The sequence below is a fragment of the Mobula birostris genome, chromosome 7 (assembly GCF_030028105.1).
Source record: "Mobula birostris isolate sMobBir1 chromosome 7, sMobBir1.hap1, whole genome shotgun sequence".
Classification (NCBI taxonomy): domain Eukaryota; kingdom Metazoa; phylum Chordata; class Chondrichthyes; order Myliobatiformes; family Myliobatidae; genus Mobula; species Mobula birostris.
Genome location: NC_092376.1, coordinates 8,622,630 through 8,646,187, shown reverse-complemented (window position 1 = coordinate 8,646,187; position 23,558 = coordinate 8,622,630). Strand labels below are relative to the sequence as shown.

Here is a 23,558-nt window from a genome sequence, read left to right as displayed (position 1 = left end):
ACTAGCTGATCTGTTCCATATCTCCCTCTATAGGGGATTCAAAAAAATATTCCCTTGCAATGTAAAGTGTTGGGAAACTCCCCACCATTCTCTTGCCCTCTATGTAAGTGGCAGTGAGGGAAGTAAGAGAACTAAAGCAAGTGGATGAGTCTGGACCAGGGACCAGAGGTTCGAGGCCCAATGTCTGTAAGTTTAGAGAGTCCGGGGCCGAGGACTGGAGGCTCAGAGGAAGCCTGTCCTGAGGTTGGAGCCTGTTTGTGAGGGGATGGGAGGGTAGGAAAAGGACTAGTTTTGTTGCTGTCTTGTTTTGTTCTGGTGTTCTTCTTGTCACTTGTGTTGAACATTGTGGGTATGCTATGTTGGCGCCGGAACCTGAAATAGCAACACCCTCCAAGCATCATCTTGGGACCAGGGCCACGGCATGAGTGCAAAAGTATGCCCTTAATACTGAGTAAATTAGGAAAGAATAAAAGGAGCTTTACTTTCAGTTTTGCTCCTTCCCACCCCAGGTTTTCTCTTCTCCTTTTAAAGGCATGTTCTTGTACAAGGTAGTTTCATTTCAAGTATTCATCCTTTATGGAGATATCATGAAAACCTGATGATCACACACATGCACTTTCAACAAATATCTGGACAGTAATCAGAAAATGCTTATTGATGATTCTATCTTGCATATTAATCAGAGGACAATAATACAATTGTTCTGGCTTTTAGAGGTGCAGTTCATTTTGTATGAACATCACTTCCTGTACATAAACTGTATTCTGTATCATTTCCTGCGCGGGTTGATTTTGATTTGTTTTGAAGCGTACAGTGGAAACACATACATCTCCATCAACTCCTTATTTGCCTGTAAAATAGCACTATCCATGAGTCTTTGTTAATATTGGTAAACATTTGGTGGATATATTTTGAAGGAAGTATTTATGTTTAAGTTTATCCTTGCACCACAAGTTTACTCTGCGTAGTTTTGAAATGTGTGTGTGTGTATATTATCTTGGTTAACACCGGCTGTGAGAATAATTGACAGTATTAGTATATTCAGTACGATTTTATATTGAATTCAATACCTGTTTTACTTGACTTCCTACAGTTTCACAAGTAAAGAGATCTCATTAAAAAGGCTGAAGAAAGCTTCTCTCTCAGATGATTTTTGAGAAAATGTTTAACTCATTGCATAGCTGTGTACATACATATACAGAGAGGGCAGTAGAGCCATTCTGCTGCTGTAAGAATACAAAACAGTGACCAACAACTCTTGGTCTACATGAGCAGGTATCAAAAAGGACTGTGCACTTTAACTACCTAGACCATGCTCTCAGGCTGTATACCATTTACAAGCCTCAAATCCCAAGCACCTACATACAGCTTGGTCATAGTTTTGTATGATCTGAAATTGAGGGTCTAAAGATATGCAGGATGTTAATACTGTTGGGTCATTAGGAAGTACATTCAAAATCACAAAACAGGATCTATTACTTGAGCTTTAAATTATTAGCAGCATGGAGTTGTAAATGTAGACCCATGAAACTCTTGACTACAGCACCTAAACAGCTCTCAGAGTTTAAAAGACTTTAAGCAACACATTATTGTTTGTGGGAGTTAGAGGAACTCAGGTCAGGCAGGAGGAAAATGGACAGTCAATATTCAGGTCCACTGTCCATTTCTGACCATAGATGCTGCCCAACCCGCTGAGTTTCTCCAACTCCTTAGTGTTGCTGAAGATTTCTAGTATCTGCTGTTTCTTGAGTCTCCATTAAAAACCTTTAATATCTTTCTTCAGTTCATTTAGCTTTCTTCAGTTTTCCATTTGTAATTATGGGATAATTTTTGCGCCAAGTGGAAATACTTAATGAAGTCTCTGAAGGGGCAACACACTTAAAAATTTGGCACTTCATTAATAAAACTAAACTTTTCATCATTCTGAGATTGCTCATTCTAATGGGGGTGTTGAAGAACATCTAGCATTGATCTCAGCGTGATGAACTTATTGAAAACTTCAATCTTCAGAGTACAATTAAATGCCAAATTCTTCCAGAAAGTTCATATCAGGCATTCACACTATTAATTTTTAAATATAAAGAAGTGACATGATTGAAGAAAAACCTTTTCTCCAATGAATGTGACTAATGTGATAACTCTGCTAATCCACGATCTGATTGTTTAAAAACCCAGCTGATGTCACTTCTGGCTCACAGGATGAAGTTTTCATTGCTCTTTAAAAACTCACTGAAGCCCTACTTCCAGCACCACTTACAATCTCACTGGGCCCCATAAAATCGCCAGTTACCTCAAAAAAAACTAACTTAACACTACTGTGAAATAGCTAAAATAAAAAAACAAATCAATAGTATGTTGTGATTATTAATAGGAATAACATCAAAAATCCCAACAATCCACAAATCCTACACCAAAAGGCAGACAGTGCCAGATTATCAGGGTTTTATTAGTTGAATTTATAAAACAGACAAAAAAAAAGCATCCATATTATGGTTACTAATCAGCTACATCAGGCTTAGATGAAATCTTTACCACATTTTCAACCTACCCGACTCTTGCTTGATTTGAATGGTGGGTTTAACACCAGGCGAGGTCTGCGACTGCTGGGATTGCTGTTGTGGGGACTGGGAAACCTGTTGTGGCTGCTGCTGTTTGGGAAACTGGGTCAAGATCTGGGTTGGTGTTTTAGGAGACTGAAGCCTAGCTGCAGTGACTTTTACTGCAGTGCCAGATGCAGCTGTCAAAGGAGAAAAGGAGCAGTAGTTCAAAATTCAAACTAATTTACTATCAAAGTACATACGTTCAGTTTATTGCAGGTATTCACGGTTGAACAAAAGATAAAATAGATTCAATGAAAAATTACACACAAAGACGGCAAACAATGTGCAAATGACAAACTGTGCAAACACAGACAGTAATAAATAAAGAATGAATGAATGGGAGATACTGAGAACACGAGTTGTGGAGTACGACTCCACAGATTGTTCATAATTTTGTTATTAAGTCCATAATTCTGTTATATGAAGTTGTTTAATTAAAGCAGCCCTGTAGCTCATATATTGATTATTTAAAAATACTGTAACAGACACTTATCCCAAAAAAAGACATAGTCAAAGACATACTGTAGCAAGTGCAACTTTAACTTTCCAGTGAAGCATTATCACAAGAGCTAGGTTGACAAAATAACAACCCACAGCATTGTTTAAAAAGTGCTGGAAGGTTTCAGCTCAAGTGTCCTGGACGACAGGTATCAATCAGGTAACAACCCATAAATAGAGGGAGTTTATTTCTCCCAATAGAACAATCCTGTTTTCCCATATTTCAGGCTCTCATCACTGATTAAAAGTAAAGTGCTTCAGACATTCAGGAGTTATAAACGATACCACATTTTAATACCTTAAATCAAAAAGCACTATGCACAGTGCATTGTAGCTCACTTCACTAGATGCAATAGCCATCATATGGACAGGTCAATGAATGCCTACATTTCATTTCCCACCATGATAACACTAATGGGGAAAGCTAATAAAAAGCACAGGTTGAAATGCTTGTCATAACGAATGCCTAGAGACAAACATCCGGAACTGGACGCAAAGCCACGCAGTTCAATCAATAAACTATGCATCTGCTCAATAAACGACTTTCCTGTGCTGTATTGTTCTAGGTCCAAACTTCATTTTTGCTGTTTGTGGTGTCATCCCAGTACTAATAGAATCAGAATCAGGTTTAATATCACTGACACATCATGAAATTTATGTTTTGTGCCAGCAATGCAGCAAAATACGTAAAAAAACACTATAACTTAAAATAAGAAATGTACATAAAAACTAAGTTCAATTATTAGTGCAAGTAGTGAGGTAGTGCTCACTTTTGCTTACTTTTATTTGTGTATGTGAAATGACTCAAAATGAAAATTTGGAGGATATTTTTTAAATGATATATAACATGACTGCTTAAAACTAATGCAATATTTCTATTACCTTGAGCTATCGTTGACATTACAACAGAAGATGTTGACGAAATCATAGACATAGCAGTGGCAGAGGATGAAGGAGTGCTGCCGACAGTAAAGGGCGGCTGCGTGGCAGTGATGACCATTGGCTGTCGTTGTGTGGTGGTGGTAATGACAGACGTTGGCACAAGTTTGGTGACAGCTGCATAATTGTGAGACTTGGACAGAATATTGGGTACAAACGTTGAACTCGGCGATGTGGTTACAATTATCACCTGTTTTTTAAACAAATACAAAGAAAAATTATAAATCATTGAGTCATTATCCCACCTTTCATAACCTTAGGTGGTTCCAAAAATGTCTAAATAAAATTAAGTACATTTTAGAAATATAATCTCTGATTAAGCATCTATTAGAGTGATGCCTTGTATAAAGGTCTATTCTAATGAAGTTCATTATTGATTTTTATTTAGCTTATTAATAACAGCTCCAAGTGGTTAAACATTTAAAAAATATTAACAGTACTGAATCATGGGGAGGCACGGTAGCAGAGCAATTAGTGGAATGCTATAACAGCACCAGTGATCAGGGTTCAATTTCTGCTGCTGTCTATAAGGAGTTACTATGTTCTCATAACTGCATGAGTTTCCTCTGAGAGCTCTGGTTTCCTATCATATTCCATAGAAGTAAGTAAGTTGGGGGCATGCTATGTCAGAGCTGGAAGTGTGGCAACTGAGGACAGGCCCCAGCACATCCTCGGACCGTGCCTGTCGTTGACACATTTCCCTATTTCCATGAACTAGTGACAAATAAAGCTAATCTTTATTCTTATTATGAAATTCTCCAACAATCAGTTAAAAAATGAGCATTCAGTACTTAACAGGACCAAAATAAGGAAGCTTACAGGAGAGAAATAGGTGACGGTAGCTGACACTCATGCCACATTTGAATATGTTCCTGAATTGCCAGGCACAGAAGCCTCTTCACCAAGCTCTCAGAAATAGAATTGGTATAGATGAGTACATAGTGGTCAACCTGGACTTGCTGAGCTGAAGAACTTGCTTCTTGTGATATGACTATGAAACATGATTCATGTTATAAATGTCAAAGCCATTAAAAGTGTTCTACTTTTATCTGTTCATCAACAAAATGGAGATACATTCATTATACTTCCCTAATTACCTGTGATAATCAACCACAAGTCAAAAGATGGTTCAGTTAGAGAAAGGATGGCAAATTTCCATCCTTGAAGGACCAAACTTTACTTGATGCTTCTTATCCAAAAAAGACAACCTAGTAACGTCAAAGCCACTAGTTTTCTTAAATTCAAGATTTGATTTTTAATTTATTGAACTTACCTCCAAGAGGACCACAACCTTGTCGTACTGTTTGGAGGCTTGTGTGCCTCAATGACCTAGAGAGCTCTGTTGGCTGGAGACAGGGCCTTATGCTTTGGCTGTTGGTTGGGTCACCCATACCAAACAGGTTAAAGGGTAGAAGCAAGACTAAGAGTAGTTCACCATTTCTCCAGGTTCGGATGTTCAGCTCGGGGCTAACAACCTTGACTGGTCAAAAAACAATTGTTACGGAAACAGCAATGAAGAATCCTTCTATATATATAAACAGAGATGGAGGACCTTCATTGCTGCACTAAACAACAGCAGCGTAATGTGCAGTAGGATATTGAACTTAAATGCCCCATGTATTGTATTTCCAAGTGCATGATCCAGAACCTTTCAGTTTAGTTTTTTATTGATTTAGAAATACAGCAGGGAATAGGCCCTTCCAGCCTACCACTCTGCGCCACCCAGCAACCCATTGATCTAACCCTAGTTTAATGAATTTACAATGACCAATTAACCTACTAACTGTATGTCTTTGGACTATAGAAGGAAACTAGAGCACCCAGAGGAAACCCATGGGAAGAACATACAAACTTTCTTACAGAGGACCCCAGAAATGAACTTCAAACTCTGCCTCCCCAATCTGTAACAGCATCATGCTAAACACTATGATACCATGTCACCCTCACTTTGATTTTCAGGTAAGCTGCTGGACTAGTAGACAGATGCTAGAAATCAGAGATGAAAACTAAAAACTGCTGGGAAAATATCATCAGGTTAGATCACACCTGTGGAAAAAGAAAACACAACATTTCAGTACATGATCTTTCATCAGAACACAAACATTCTTGGTAGCTGACAAAGTAGGGAAGGACCAAATATCATCAACCTCTCCACCTTCTATGCTGCCAAAATTAACATGTCCTGTTAACATCAGGATTAACAGAACTTTCTCAGTTCTGAAGAAAGACACAGACCTGAAATGCTGGTTCTTTTTCTACAGATGCTGTCTGAACTGAGGAGTTTTCCAGCAGTTGATTTAATTCCATTAACTATTGTATATTACATATCCTTAGTTGGAGCATCTACAATTTAATTTGAGAATCCCTTTGAAGTTTTGTTCCCAATTCTTTTACCACTTCTCTTAAAAATATTTATTTCGAGATACAGCACAGATTAGGCCATTCCAACCCTTCAAGCTGTGCCGCCCAGCAACCCCTGACTTAACCCCAGCCTAATCACAGGACAATTTACAATGACCAATTAACCTTCTAACTGGTACATCTTTGGACTGTGGGAGGAAACTGGAGCACCCAGAGAAAATCCACGTGTTCCACAGGAAGTATGTACAAACTCCTTACAGAGGAATCTGGGACTGAACTCTGAACTTCAATGCCTCAAACTGTAATAGTGTCACACTAACAACTACGCCAATGTGACATCCATTTAGCCACGCTGAAGAAGGTTCTAAGGGAACCAGCTACACATTATTTTAAGTCAATAAGATTGAATGAGTACAGAGAAAATTTACAACTATATTGCTGTGGCTTGAGGACTTAAGTTATAGTGAAAGGTCAAATAGATCAGGACTTCATTCTCTGGAGCATAGGAGAATGAGGGTAGATTTGACACAGGTATAAAGAGTTATGAGGGGTACAGACAGGGCAAATGCAAGTAGGCTTTTTCCACCGAGGTTGGGTGAGACTAGAACTAGAGGTCATAGATTAAGGGCGAAGGGTGAAATATTTAAGGGGAACCCAAGAGGGAACTTTTTCACTAAGAGGATAGTGCAAGTATAGAACAAGTGAAGTAGTGGATGTAGATTCGATTGCAAGATATATGAGAAGTTCATATAGGTACATGTATGGAAGGGGCATGGAGAGCTATGGTCCAGCTGCAGGTTAACGGGACTGGGCAGAATAACCGTTTAGCATGGACTGAATAGGCCAAAGGGTTTGTTTCTGTGCTGTAGTGCTCTATGACTCTATGGTTTTAATCATCTATCTGGCTCATCTGTTCCACAGGACAAAGCAACATTGCACGAACCTTACCAATTATTTGCAGTACTAAAGGTAAGCAAATCCGAATTAGTTTATTATTCTCACATGTACCGAGACACGGTGAAAAGCCTGCCTTTTGAAGTTTCTGGGAGGGACTATTGAAATCTTTTGCTATAATAAAGATACTGCACAAGTGATCATTGGGTACTTGCTGTGCATAGACTTCAGAATTATTTATTAATCACGCGTGCATCCAAACACACAGTGAAATGCATCACTTGTGCTAACAACCAACACGACCTACAGATGTACTAGGGACAGCCCGCAAGTGTCTCCACACATTCTGACGCTGACACACCATGATCAGCAGAATGACACAAGCATGAACAGTAACAGCAAACCACACACACACACACCCCCACCCACCCCTCCAAACCCAGGACAGCCTGCCTCTGGGACTCCAACCTCTAATACCTAGCCTGAACTCACAGACAACAGCCCTCCAACTTTGGGACATGCCAACCTATGTAATCTTGTTAACAAGAAATAAAACATGATAAAGCTTGTCTTGCACACTATTCATAAAGAGCGAATCATTACATGGAGGTAGAACAAAGTAAAACAATAAAAACAAGTTCTACTTAAAATGGAATTCCATTGCAGTTCCATTGTTCTCTCTCATTCTTTTGAAAAAAGTTACAACCCAAGACAACTGCAAAACAGACATACCTTCTGAGTAGTTGTGTTTGTTGTTTGGGTTGTGGGCTTTGTGAAAGTTATCTTCACTGGCGACATGTGCGAGGGGATGGAGTTTGCAATGCTCTGCATGATGTTGCTCACTTTTGGGCTACTTCCAACAGGAACTGCAATGGACTTGGCAACCGGTGTGGCTGACTTGGGAACCTCTTTCAGTACCACAGGGGAAGAACTTGATGAATTTGTACGCCTGCGTTTACGAGGTTTATCATCTTCATCAGCACAGCTAACACCTGCACATTAAAGAAAGGTAAGCCCCAAAATTAATGAGCTGCAGAAGAAATCCACTGAAATTGATATATTAAGAGCTTAATTTTCCCCCAGCATGCTGAAACTGCCAGTCTATACTCAGTGGCCACTTTATTAGGAACCTCCTGTAATTTTCATGGCCTTCTGCTGCTGTAGCCCATCCATTCCAAGGTTCGATGTGTGGTCTGTTCAGAGATGCTCTTCTGCACACCACTGTTGTAATGCATGGTTATTTGAGCTATTGTCACCTTCCTGTCAGTTTGAACCAGTCTGGCCTCTCCCATTAACAAGGCACTCTTGCCCAAAGAACTGCCACCCACTGGATGTTTTCGTTTGTTCTATAAACTCTAAAGCAGAGATTCCTAACCTGGGGTCCACGACTCTTGCTTCCTGGTATTGGTCCATGGCATAAAACCCCTGGTTTAGGCTGTTGTGTGTGAAAACCCCAGGAGATCAGCAGTTTCTGAGATACTCAAAGCACACCATCTGGCACCAACAATCACTCCATGGTCAAAGTCACTTAGATCGCATGTCTTCTGCATTCTGATGGTTGGTCTGAACAACAACGGAACCTCTTGACATGACTGCATACTTTTAAGCACTGAATTGCTGCCACATGATTGGCCGATAGGATACTTATGAGCAGACGTACAGGTGTACCTAATAAAAGGGCCACTGGGTGTAGTAATATATTTTCAGTTATTCTTTGGACTGAATGTGCATTTTTCACCAACACAGGAATGCCAAATAACCTAACCATGAAGGCATCAGTATCAAATTCAACCTTCCTGCTTATACACTTCCCAAAGCAAAAGCTCAATGAATTGCAAACAGGTTTGATGACTGGCCAAAGGGTAGCAATGGTAAATTATGCTGCTACTGGCTTTTCCTGCTGCACTTAGCTAATTCTGCAGATAACAGATCAAAAACCAGGATTGCTTAGCCTGCATTGCGAATATCACAACAGACATTTGACATTTTTAATAAATCATTAGGATTGCTTTATGATTACATTATCATTTCCTTGCATTTAAGTTGCATAATCTGTGCCAAATTAAGATTCCTCTGCAGTCTTAAGCACAAAAGTCTAGACAAACACTAACACAGTACAAGTATTACATCATTGGAGAAAACACCTTTCAACTGAGACATTAAACTGAGCAACTCCTAAAAAGATCTCATGACACCCTTTCAAGGCAGAGCAGTTTACAGCCTAGAGTCAGTAGTTATCCCTCAATCAACATCTCTAAACGTGATTGCCTTGTCTTATCAGACAGTATATATGTGATTAGCAAGTCCCAAGTTCTGGAATTCAGTAAGATTCTGCATTTCGCTTTCTTCTATTAAGATGTTTTTAAAACATAGCCCTTTGATAAGCTTTCTGGTCATCTCTCTTAATTTACTCTTCCATGCTAAAACATCCATAACAGTTTACAACAATGACAGGCAGCCATTCAGCCCATCGTACTAAAGCTGGCTGTGGAGGAGCTAATGAACCGAATCTGACTGCCCAGCTCTGGCTGGCCTGATGAGTTATCATACAGAATCCCCTGAACCTATTACTGTAGCTTTGAGAATGGTGCTAATTATTTACAAACAGCACAAACTGTTGCTTTTCTATTTGTTACTTTTCTACAAGTCAGAATAAACCTACATCCTCAGTCACTCATGGTTCCTCAGGAAACTAGTCCAACCTATTGAGACCTCACAAATTACAACGTTTACCTCCAGTGTTCCCAAGAAAATCACCATAGCCAATCCTTCCTCATATAATATTTTCTGCTTTGCGACTCCTTTCAGAATCTTGTCTGGCACTATTATCTGGCTATAACGAGGACTTGGACAAACTTGAGTTATTATCTCTGGAGCAGCAGAGGCTGAAGGGTGATCTGATAGAGGTTTATAAGATTATGAGAGACATAGATACAGTAGACAGACAGTATCTCGCGAAGTTCACGAGGATGATTCTGAGGAGCGTTTGGCAGCTTTGGGCCTATAATCACTGGAATTTAGAAGAATGCAGGGAAAATCTCATTGAAACCTACTGAATGTTAAAAGAACTAGGTACGGTAGATGTGGAGAGGATGTTTCTTATGTTGGGGGTATCCAGAACTAGAGGGCACAGCCTCAAAATTGAGCGGCGACCTTTTAGAATAGTGGTCGCCAACCTTTTTAAGCCCAAGATCCCCTACCTCGGCTTTAGTGAAAGGCAAGATCTACCCACTAAATCATTTAGAGAAAAAACAACTCAGATTGTACTTCCAACTTGAGGCCTTTTATTTGGGCTAATTGTATTTGAATTACATAAAATGCTTTTGTCAAACTTTCAAATTAATTCAACCAAGAAAACATTGTAACTAGCATATCAAACAGGCCATAACGGTCTTTCTTTAAGAATATTACAATACTTCATACCTTTTGTAGTAACTTCCACTTTGAAAAAGGACCACTCGACAACTTCATGTCCAAAGGAACAACATTATCTGGGACAGCAAAACCAATGTGGCGGAGGGGCTTATACAGACATGCACAGAGAAGACCGGAAGTAAAACCCCGCAACCCCAGAAACAACCTCTGTTTACAAACAGCTTTCCATTGCGGAAGTATTGCTATATTACCATTACCCTAATTGGTATTAACTTATCTTTATAATGATCACATTACAACACTTCTCCCCCTTTAAATTCCAACATTCCTCAAATGTAAAAGAACTGGGAAACAAAAAACAGTGGTGTCATTATCTTGCGTACCTCTGAAACTTATACTAGTGTCTAGGGTTGTCAACTTTCTCACTCCCAAATAAGGGACAAAAGTAACAGTCAAATACGGGACACTTGTGTTTACCCCGAGAAAGACTACCATGACCACGAAGCCTTGCGCGGGCACCTGTGTGTGCATATGTGACGTGCGCATACGTGCGTACGCATGCATGTACGTGCCGATTTTTTTCTACAAATCCATTTTGGCTTAATCTTCCGTATTCTGATAAGTGAAACTACACTGTACACACATTATTTCTACTTCATATAGGCTGTGTATTTATCATACCATTCCTGCTTTTACTATATGTTAGTGTTATTTTAGGTTTTGTGTGTTATTTGGTATGATTTGGTAGGTTATTTTTTGGGTCTGGGAATGCTCAAAAATTTTTCCCATATAAATTAACGGTAATTGCTTCTTCGCTTTACGCCATTTCAGCTTACAAACGGTTTCATAGGAACGCTCTACCTTAGCGGGGGAAATACAGGACAAGGGCGGTCCTGTAAGGGACAAATCAATTTAGCCAATATACGGGATGTCCCGCTAATACGGGACAGTTGGCAACCCCACTAGTGTCTCAGTAACAGTTTATCAATACAAAACACCTGAAAAACGTGGCAGATTCAACATTCAGTCTAACAAAGGAAATTGTCCATTCAAATATTCAGTCTGTCAGGAGGTTTGCGAGGGCACTGTGCTGCAACAGATGAAAATTATGACATCTAAGTACAGGAGCCGTCTTACTGACAAGACACCTTATAGACTGTCTCAAACTGGCTGTCTGTAGTTATGAGCCAAATTTCAGGGAACTAGCAGAAAGTATTCAGCCCCAGTCATCGCACTGAGTGCAACAGTCAATTTTTATTCATTTATTTTTCGTGTTGAAATAGAATTAAATAATGAAACATAGAATTAAAGGTGTTGTAATGTGAGCATTATAAGAATAAGTAATACTAATTATGATAGTATGTCCAGGTTGCGGGGTTTTACTTCCGGTCTTTTCTACCGCGGTGCATGGCGGGGGAGCTACACACATGCGTACTGGGCAGAAAGAATGGAACTAAAACCCCGCAACCCGGAAACATTCTCTCTTTACAAACAGCTTTCAGCAGCGGAAGTATTGTTATATTACCACTATCCTAATTAGCATTACTTATTTTTATAATGCTCACATTACAATAGTATTTGTGTATTTATTTTTCATTTTTATCGGGATCTACTCGGAAAGTCTCAAAGATCGACCGGTTGGCGACCATTATTTTAGAACAAAGGAGGAATTTTGTTAGCCAGAAAGTAGTGAATCTGTGAATGCTCTGCCACAGACTAGGTGGAGGCCAAGTCCATGGGTATTTTTAAGGCAGAAGTTGATTGTATCCTGATCGGCCAGGCATCAAAGGACAAGGCGAGAAGGCAGGTGTATGGGATTGAGTGGGATCTAGGATTAGCCATGATGGAATGGCGGAGCAGACTCGATAGGCTGAATGGCCTAATTCTGCACCTATGTCTTATGGTCTATCCTTTTCCCAAGATTGAAATGTCTAATACCATTTAAGGTGAGAGGAGGTAGGTTCAAAGGAAGGGTATGGGGCAAGTTTTTTTTTTATTATTATTATTAAACACAGAGAGTGGCAGGTGCCTGGAATGTGCTGCCTGGGGTGGTGGTAAAGGCAGAAGCATTACAGACTTCTAACAGACATTTAGATATACCCATGAATGTGTGAAAAATGGAATGATATGGACATTGTGTAGGCAGAAAAAACTAGTTAGCCATTTGATTACTAATTTAATTGGTTTGGCACAACATTATGGGCTGAAAGGCCAGGTCCTGTGCTGTACTGGTCTATGTTCTATACTCCATTATATCCAGTAAGGTGGCAACATGAATTGTAGACAGAAGTTTATTCATTTATTGAGATACATTATGCAATTGGCTCTTCCAGCCATTCAAACCATAAGGTGTGAGAAAAAAAAGGGAATGGAGAATGATGAGGAGGAGGGAGGTGAGGATCATTTCCAGAAATTTGAGAAATTGATATTCATGCCATCAGGTTAGAGGCTACCCAGAAGGAATACAAGGTGCTGTTCCTCCAAGCTGAGTGTGGCCTCATCGCAACAGTAGAGGAGGCCATGGATAGACATATCAGAATAGGAATAGGAAGTGGAATTAAAATGGGTGGCCACTGGGAGATTCCGCTTTTTCTGGCAGACACAGCATAGGTGCTAGGCAAAGTGGTCTCCCAATCTACCTCGGGTCTCACCGATATACAGGAGGCTACACTGGGAGCAGCAGACACAGTATATGACCCAGCATCAATTTCTCGAACTTCTTGTAATGACCCCCCCCCCCCACCATTCCCTTTTCCGTCTCTCATCTTATCCCCTTGCCTGCCTTTCACCTCCCTCTGGTGCTCCTCCTCCCCCCCCCCCCCCACTTTACTTTCTTCCATGGTCTTCTGTCCTCTCCCATTAGATTCCCCCTTCTCCAGCCCTGTATCTCTTTCACCATCAACTTCCCAGCTCTTCACTCATCTCCATCCCGGTTTTACCTATCACCTTATGTCTCTCCCTCCCCTTCTCCCACCTTTTAACTCTGCTCCTCATTTTTTTTCTCCAGTCCTGCTGAAGGGTCTCGGCCCAAAATGTCAACTGTACTCTTTTCCATAGATGCTGCCTAGCCTGCTGAGATCCTCCAGCAATTTGTGCATGTTGCCTGGATTTTCGGCAACTGTAGATTTTCTCATGTTTGTGATTGAAATGCATCATTTGTGTTAACAACCAACACATCCTACAGATGTGCTGGGGCAGCTCACAAGTGTCTCCACACATTTTGGCGCTAACACAGCCTACCCACCATATTCGGCAGAACGACACAAGAACAACTAAACAATAACAACAAAAAAAAAGCCCCTATCCCACTATCCCATTCACACACACAAGTCAGGCCACCTCTGGGACTCCAACCTCTAGTACCTAGCCTGGACTCGCAGACATTGGACATGCCAACCCATGCAATCTTGTGTTTACAGCAGCTGATTTCTGTGCTCTACATTGGGCCCAAGGACAAGGCTCACATACAAAATGAGACAAAGAGCACTCACTTTTCACATACACCGTGCTTCCACTTGGCAGTACAACAACATTGGAAGCAGGACTGGCGGGTCTGGGAGATTTGACCGTTGCTACACTTCCACTGGGTATAGTTGTTGAAGCTGGTGTGGGAGTAGTACTTGTGTATGAATAACACACAATCACTAGAAAGAAAAGCAAACCACATGATTTATTTTAAACAAAAGCTCAGACATATCAAAAAAATTAAGAATGTTATTTCCACATCCTACACAACCATAAAAGCTCAGCAATGCCTCTAATTTCTGAGGAGGCTGAAGAGGACAGGACTCTGCACATGTATGCTCACGTCATTCTACAGATGCACAGTAGAGAGCATCTTAACTTGCTGTATCACTGCATGGTACAGAAACTGCACTATAAGGCAAAATCCCCCAAACGCATCACCGCCAACAGTCTACTTGCCATTAAGGACATATCTACAGAAAAGTGCCAGTAACATCATGAAGGAATCTACCCATTCTACTTATGGACGTGTGGGCACGTGGCCAAGTGGTTAAGGCATTGGACTAACGACCTGAAGGTCATGAGTTCGAGCCCCAGCCGAGGCAACGTGTTGTGTCCTTGAGCAAGGCACTTAATCACACATTGCTCTCTGACGATACTGGTGCCAAGCTGTACGGGTCATAATGCCCTTCCCTTGGACAACATTGGTGCCGTGGAGAGGGGAGGCTTACAGCATGGGCAAGAGTTGAGTGAAGACTTTCCAGGCGCAGATCCATGGTCTCGCAAGACTAACGGATGCCTTTATTACTCATGGACTCTTTGTCCCACTCACATAAGAGAGAAGGTTTCGTAGCATCCATGCCAGGACCACCAGACTCAAAAAGTTACTTTCCCCATGTAGTAAAGCCGATTAACACCTCCACCTATCAACCCACCAACTCACCTTAGAGGCAGCCATTGATCACAGGCGATCATGGGTTTGTGCCTCTGGTGGACTATGCCCCCTCCAGGGTGCAAGCCTGGGTGGAAAGATTTGAAGAATCAGCTGTTGCCCATGCAGCAGATTCCCCCTCTCCGCATCACTGATGTAGTCCAAGGGAAGGGCAAGCACTAATACAGCTTGGCACCAGAGTCGTTGCAGAGGTTGCCACAGTGAAGTTGTAAACAACATCAAGCTGTCTTAAGGATTTCAGATTTCTTCCTTGGGGTTTACCCCTAAAGCCTTTCCCATGGGTGGGTATGGCCACAAGGCAGTAGAGTTAGAAAATCAGAACTTTCCTTCTCCTAGGCAAGTTGCCACCCAAGGCTGATAAGCCCCACCTGCCCAAAGCAACTGGTTTTGAGGCGCCAGTGGTCCGCCTTTGCCAGTTCTTGTCAGTAGAAACAGTTCTGCTGGGCCTAGTAGCTAAGCCACACGTGAAGGCCAAGAGTTAGACATGGTTGTCAGAGGCTAATATGGACGCACATCATTTGGAGCCCTGGAAGTTTATCCCCACTATCACAACCCAGCTATGACAACCTTAGGAACCAACCCACCCTACTGCACCTCATACTACCGCTGTTATATCAATTCCTGTCAGTCACCTAACGTCACTTTATGGACATATAACCAAATTGTGCATACAAGCTACATTACATATTTATAATTATTGTGATTTTTTTAATAATTTATTCATCATCTTGTGTTTTTTTTGTACTGGATTGAATCCGGAGTAACAATTATTTCGTTCTCCTTTACACTTGTGTACTGGAAATAACATTAAGCAAACTCGAATCTTGAAGTCTGCCATGGTTAAAGTGTTCATTTGGTGCCACCATATGACCAAAGTCTGCATTGCAATCAGCACAGTTTTGTACATCACCCAAAAGTACAATTCACCAAGTGCAATGTCCAATCACTCAGTTTGACTGCATTGCAAGTTTTTTAAAATCAATAGAAATTTGCACCTTACTGTCTGCACTGTACTTCCTTTAAACTGTAACACTTTATTCTACATTTTGCTATTGCTTTACCCTTGTATTATCTTAATGTACCGATGTGAGGAAATTATTAAATTTAATATAGACATACAGAACGGTAGCAGGCCCTTCTGGTCCCAGTGTATGTGACAATAATAAACCAATCAATGATAAACCAATTTAATGTGTCATATCTTCAACTGCTTCCAAATCACCTCCAATCTGCAAATTAAATTTGCTGACGACACTACATTGATTGGCCTTATCTCAAACAATAATGAGGTGGCCTACAGGGAAGAAGTAATCTCTCTGACACAGTGGTGTCAGAAAAACAACCTCTCCCTCAATGTCACAAAAACAAAGGAGCTGGTTGTGGGTTACAATAGAAATGGAGACAGACTAACCCCTATTGACATCAATGGATCTAAGGTTGAGAGGGTAAACAGATTTAAGTTCCCCGGCATCCACATCACCGAGGACTTCGTGGTCTGTACACACTAGTGTGTAGTGAAAAAGGCACAACAGCGCTCTTTCACCTCAGACATTTGAGGAAGTTTGGTATGGGCCCCCAGATCCTAAGAACTTTCTACAGGGGCACAATTGAGAGCATCCTGATTGGCTGCATCACTGCCTGGTATGGAAACTGTACCTCCCTTAATCGCAGGACTCTGCAGAGAGTGGTGCGGACAGCCCAGCACATCTGTAGTTGTGAACTTCCCATGATTCAGGACATTTCAAGGACAGATGTGTAAAAAGGACCTGTAGGATCACTGGGGACCCAAGTCATCCTAACCACAATCTATTCCATCTGCTACCATCCAGGAAGCAGTAACGCAGCATAAAAGCCAGGACCACCAGGCTCTGGGACAGCTTCTTTCACCAGGCCATCAAACTGATGAACTCACACTGATCTGCGTGTACTTTATATTACATTGACTGTTCTATTTACTATAAATTACTATGATTGCACATCGCACATTTAGATGAAGGCGTAACAAAAAGACTTTTACTCCTCATGTATGTGAAAGATGTAAAAAATAAAGTCAATTCAAATGTCCAAATTCCACTGTGTTTTGTCAGTACTTTCTCCATCATTGGAATTTTTGATATTCTTGCTTGAGTGAGATAGGAAAGGGGTATGCCAATCTGAAAGGTCATGAGGACCAAGTGCAGTACGTTGAAGGAACCCACCCACTCCTTCCCCGTCCCTGCCTAGCAGACATACTGGAGAATGTTTCAGACCCCAACATCGTCAAAAATAAGAGATAATGCTCTGGTCAGTCTTGAGCACGTTTCGATCCATCTTTTGCACATTGTCACAACATCCTTAATCTACAGAGCTACACAGTGGCACTGCTAGTAATCTGCTGCCTTGCAGCATGTTGAACAGGTCAGTATTTTCAGAGTACAGGACAGGTATGTTCCAGTCAGAAGGAAAGACAAAGATGGCAAGGGAGGAGAACCTTGGGTGTCGAGAGAGGTGATGAAATTAGTTAAGAAAAAAACGGAAAAGTATGTAAAGCTAAGAAGCTAGAATTAAACAGAGACCTAGAGTATTATAAATAAGCCAGAAAAGAATTCAAGAAAATAATTAGAAAAGCCAGGAGAGGTCATGAAAAGTCCTTAGCAAGTAGGATAAAAGAGATTCCCAAGGTATTCTATAGATACATCAAGAGCAAGTGGATAACTAGGGTGAGGGTAGGATCACTCATGGATAAAGGAGGGAGCATTTGCTTGGATGCAGAGGACGTGGGTGAGGTCCTTAATGAGTACTTTACATCAGTGTTTACCAAGGAGAAGGACATGGAAGATATGGAAATCATTGTCAAGCATATTAATACACTGGGGCATTTAGAGGTAAAGGAGAAGGTAGTGCTGGGTATTAAGGTGGATAAGTCCACAGGGCCTGGTGGGATATAACCCAGGTTATTGACAGAAGAGATTGCTGGTCCTTGACCAATATCTTCATGATCTCTCTAGCCACAAGCGAGGTCCCGGAGGACTGGCGAATAGCTAATGTCATTCCATTTTCAAAAAGGGAACCAGTGATAATCCTGGAAACTACAGACCGTTAAGTCTCACATCAGTGCTGGGGAAGTTACTGGAGAAAATTCTTAGAGATATAATTTATGAGCATTTGGAAAACCGTGGCCCAATTTGGAAAGCAGTATGGCTTTGTGTGGGCTAAGTCGTGTCCTACTAACTTGATTAAGTTTCTGAAGAGGTGACGATGGTGATTGTTGAAGATAGAGCTGTGGATGCTGTCTATATGGATTTTAGTAAGGCGTTTGACAAAGTCCCTCGTGGAAGGCTCATGCAGAAGACTAAGATGCATGAGATGCATGGTGAATTGGCTGTTTGAATTCAGAACTTGCTTGACCATAGAAGACAGAAGGTAGTGGACAAAGGGACTTATTCTAGCTGGAGCTCTGTCATTTGTGGTATTTGCAGAGATCTGTACTGGGACCTCTGCTGTTTGTGATGTATATAAATGACCTGGATGAAAACATAGATGGGTGGGTTAGTAAGTTTGCAGATGATACGAAAATTGGTGGTGGTATGAATAGCTTAGAAGATTGGCAATACAGTGAGGAAAAAGATGAGTTGCAGATATGGACAGAGAAATTGCAGATGGAGTTTAACCCAGCCAAATGTGAAGTGTTGCACCTTGGTAGGTCACCTCGGTAAAGAGACAGTACTCTGTGAAGGGCAAGAACCTTTAAAGTGTTGATGAGCAGAGGGAACTTGGAGTCCAAGTTCATAGCTCCCAGAAAGTGGCTACATGGGTTGATAGGATAGTTAAGAAGGCAATGGCATGCTTGCCTTTATTAGTTGAGGCACTGAGTTCAAAAGCCAGGAAGTTATGTTGCAGCTTTATAAAGCTCTAGGAGTCTGCATCTGGAACATTGCATATAGTTCTAGTTGCTCGATTATAGTAAGGATGTTGAAGCTTTAGAGAGGATGCTGCCTGGATTAGAGGGCATGTACCATTACAAGAGGCTGGACAAACTTGGATTGTTTTCTCTGGAGCGGTGAAGGCTGAGGGGAGATCTAATGGAGGCTTCTAAGATTATGAGAGGCATAGATAGAGTAGATGACAATATCCTTTTCCCAGGGTTGAAATTTCTAATACTAGAGGGCATGCATTTTAGGAAAGAGGGAGTAGTTTTAAAAGGAGATGTGATGGGCAAGTTTTTTTTTAATACACAGAATCAGAGAATGGAAGGTGCCTAGACTGCACTGCCTGGGATGGTGGTGGTGGCAGAAACATTAGGGACTTCAGAGACGTTTAGATAGGCACATTATTGTGAGGGAATTGGAAGGATCTGGACATTGTAGAGGCAGAGGGGACTAGTTACGTTGCCCATTTGATTACTAATTTATTTAGATCGCAGAATGTTGTGCGCTGAAGTGCCTGTTCCTGTGCTGCACTGTTCTATGTTCTAAGCAAGTCTAAAGTTGAAAGAATTTATGAGAATGCTACCTGAACAATAAATCATATAGTTTGACATGAGCTAGAAGCAAAATAGAAAGACATTTATCAACAAGAGAAATGATATTGTCATTGCATTGGCCTAGGCTTGATTAGAATTCCTCCAAACTTGTCAGTATGGCAATCCACTATACCACCTAGGATACTTTCCTCTTTCTAAAAGGTAGGCCATTTCTTCCATTTAATAATTAAACGGCATTGAAAAAGCCAGTTACAATGTAGCAGAAAAAGCTCACCTTCTTTGTTACCAGTTTCAGCTGGTGATGGAAGAGTGGCATTATGGAGAGCTGCCACATTTGCTACTGCATTTGCGGTCACTGTGAATGCTGTCTGAGGAACCAGCCTGGGCATGAGGGGGACAAGTCGACGGCCTTCAATGGACCATTCAGCTGAGCTGTTAGGCCCAGACATGCTGCAGGTACAGATGAATACACAATGTTTTTGTCCAAATTACACTATTATTTTCATCTTTTACAGATCATGTACGTCAGAGGTACCAACTTCAAATTAACACCTTATTGTTGAGAAACTTCAATATGTAATGACAGACCATTGTGAACAGAACCTTAAGCTCAAAAAAAATTTTTCATTTGTTCAATGCTTTTCTTTTCCTCCTTTTAACCGAAGTTTTTTTTTGCTTTTATTTATTTCTCTTCATGGTGCTCAAATATTTTTCTTCCAAACTGCATTCCAAATAAATTTATTATCGAAGAACAATATATCCCCGAGTTAAATAAGAAAAATAACTTTTCAAGATTCAGTCACATGATTCCTTTCCAACATAAATCTTATCTCAAAACTATTTAAAAAGTGAAAACATAACCTGTAACGCCACCTTGTCAAACTTCATATTCTCTTCAGTAAAATTCATAACTCCCCATTCAGATATTTACCAGCCTGCTGATACTCTACCTGAAATGTCCACAATTCCTTCTGAGCTGCATCCTGCATCATACACTGTCCCCCCCCGCCTCCATCCCCAAGCGCATACAACACACACAGATGCTACTCAATCTGCTGAGCTCCTGCAGCTGTTTTTTTGTTGCTCCAGATTCCAGCCATCTGGAGTCTCCTGCCTCCTCGACTGATATCCTAGCTTGGCAGCCTCCAGAACACCCATACAGGCATAGGCTGATTTGTCATGGAAAATTCTGGTCAGAAACATATGAGATTCTACAGATACTGGAGGAACTCTTTCCTCTCCATAGATGCTGCCTGACTTGCCAAGTTTCTCAAGCATTCTGTGTGTGAGATTCCGATCAGTCTTTTCCCTAGTAAAAAGTTCAATGTACATTTATTATCAAAGTATGTATACATTATACAACCTTGAGATTCGTCTCCTTACAGGTAGCCACAAAACAAAGAAACCACCAAAAAGAACATTAAAGGAAGACTGTCAAACACCCAGTGGACAGAGAGAGGGAAAAAAATCATGCAAACAATAAAAGTAAGCAAACAGCATTCAGAACTGAAGTTTTATGAAAGAGAAGTAGCCAAGCATCACTGCAGCTGGAACAGGCCACAGCCTTAGTTCATCCACAAAGCCGCGTAAACGTCATGGGTACTCAAGCACCACATTCCATGCTGCCAGTTTAGCAATCCTAACAGCAGCTTTGTAAAATCTGGAAAACTTTTGCTGGTTCGTACTACCATAGAGAGGTGCATTTCACGGATATTACCCACAAATACTGAGAAAAAATTTGCATCTCTGAAGCTGAACTGCCCATGCTGCAGTGAAACCACACATTCAAGAGCAAATTGTTGACTTTCATTAAGAAAGAAAGCCAAGATCTGCATGTTTAGAATTCTCTGGAAGGCAGGGTTTGCTAAGCCTACATGTACATTCAAGACAAGGACAGTTTCCAAGGCACTGAGTAAATTAAGAAATGTTGAGACACAAATTAAAGCAGAAAATACTGGGATCACTCTGCATATAAGGCAACACCTGAACAGAGTTTAAGATTTTTCAACATTGCCCCATGTCTAATGAAAGGTCTTCAACCCAAAACAAAACAGATGGTAGTGGAATCACAATTTATCTCTGTACACAAGACAATTCACAGTCCTTTTCTGGATAATAGAAAGTGCAAAAATAATAAATATACTCCCCCTAGGACCCTCTCAAGTCCCAGTGATGTTACTGTTTAGACTTAAGATATAAAGGACTGCAAATTTCTGTAAAACCGCTCATTCATTCAAGCCAACTCCACATTTGCAAAACTTTCAGTCTCAACTAGACAGCTACTGTTGCAGTAACTGCAGGGTTCAATACAGAAAACATATTAATTTGCAGTTCTCATTGTAAACAAAATGATGATGCTATACACTGAATCGTGTAAATTTACTTTCCTCATAGAGAAACTGAGGTACTGAACAAGCAAACAGTACAAGTAAATTCTTGAATAAGTAATCACTCTGTAAACTTACTGATGTGCAATAGTCATCAGCCTTTCATCATTAACTGCCCTTCGAACTTCAGCACGGTGACGCTCTGTTGAAATGCTATTATAGAGGAAAGAAAAATCATCAGCATTCCCTGAAATTAAGGTTGTTTTGACTACTCCAGTGTTCTGGGAATGTTCTAATCTTTGTAAAGTATTATATCCAAAATTATCGTTTTTCTATTAATTCAGACAATGATTCCGGATTTCATCCTGTTCTGATTGAGAATATTGGCATTTGGTCTAGCAGTGCCCCAATTTTCCAATTTTCATTGTTCTCATCAGCCTTGGCCATTCCCAATTCTGAACGTACAAGACTGGATTATATACAATTACACACAGAAGTACACAAGTTCTATTTCCCCACCTCTGATAAACCATTCCTCTATCAATTCTTCCACCAGCTTGTCAAATTTTGATGAATCATTCTCATGAAGCAATTTAGAAAGTTCATGATGGACAATAAATGTTCTCACTCATCTCGATTTCTTTCAGATACCATCTAGATCCCTTTTCAACAGGACAACAAAACCTGCCTCCATGACTTCCCACCAAAAGTACATTCCAGATTCTAAACTTACGCTGCACGAAAAGGCTTTCGCTCACAAAACTTCAGATTGTTTTGCCAATCACTTTCATTTTATGTCTCCTGCTCTTGAACCCACTTTAGAAATAGATCACGTTACACTTAGACAGAGGGTCCCCAAACTTTTTTGCACTGCGGACTGGTTTAATATTGACAATATTCTTGCGGACTGGCCGAGGGGGGGGGGGGGGGTTGGGTGTAGGGTTACCAATGGGGTAGCAGTCAAATACGTCATGTTTACCCCGAGAAAGACTACAATGACCATGAAGCCTTGCGCGAGCACCAGTGCGCACGCATGTATATGCCAATTTTTTCCACAAATCGTTTTTGGCGATTCTGTTTTTGGGGGGGGGGGGGGGTAATCACGACCGGAATATAGGTGATAAGTGGCTAATACACTCAATTTTGTTTCTAAAAGGGGTTATCTAACGGATTTAATATTAAACACACAGCGCATACTTTCCTCGCATGAATATAGTGATAAGTCAATTATCAGCGGAGGCCAGGGGAGCTTGAAATAAGTGTTGAAGGAACTTCCAGTAGAAGTGGTAGAGGCGACTTCAATATTATCATTTAAAGAAAAATTGGATAGGTATATGGACAGGAAAGGAATGGATGGTTATGGACTGAGTGCAGGTTGGTGGGACTAGGTGAGGGTAGCGTTCAGCACAGACTAGAAGGGCAGAGATAGCCCGTTTCCGTGCTGTAATTGTTATATGGTTATATAAGTCAATAGCATCATAACAGTTTAAGTAACATTTGGATATTAAACACACAGCACATATTTTCCCCGTATGAACATATAAAATCATTGCAACACACTAATATCGCTGAATCAGTGGGAGCCCTGGGCTTGTTTCCCTGCAACAAGACGGTCCTATCGAGGGGTGATGGGAGACAGCGATACTCGAAGGGGGTTCCTTATGTCCTGTCGATTCCGCAATTTA

The 23,558-nt window shown here is 40.9% G+C and overlaps 1 protein-coding gene across 4 annotated transcripts in view; it reads right to left on the bottom strand.

Annotated features, from left to right (window-relative positions):
• Positions 1–23,558, bottom strand: part of emsy (EMSY transcriptional repressor, BRCA2 interacting) — an 89,072-nt gene that overhangs the window by 53,793 nt on the left and 11,721 nt on the right. For all 4 annotated transcript variants that reach the window (XM_072262592.1, XM_072262590.1, XM_072262591.1 and 1 more), the window contains exons 4-9: positions 22,012–22,086; positions 19,821–19,996; positions 14,159–14,311; positions 8,025–8,284; positions 3,981–4,227; positions 2,549–2,737 (exon numbers count right to left, since the gene is read on the bottom strand). In XM_072262592.1, the coding sequence (XP_072118693.1) occupies positions 2,549–2,737; positions 3,981–4,227; positions 8,025–8,284; positions 14,159–14,311; positions 19,821–19,996; positions 22,012–22,086 (1,100 nt within the window). The remainder of the gene's footprint in view (positions 1–2,548; positions 2,738–3,980; positions 4,228–8,024; positions 8,285–14,158; positions 14,312–19,820; positions 19,997–22,011; positions 22,087–23,558) is intronic.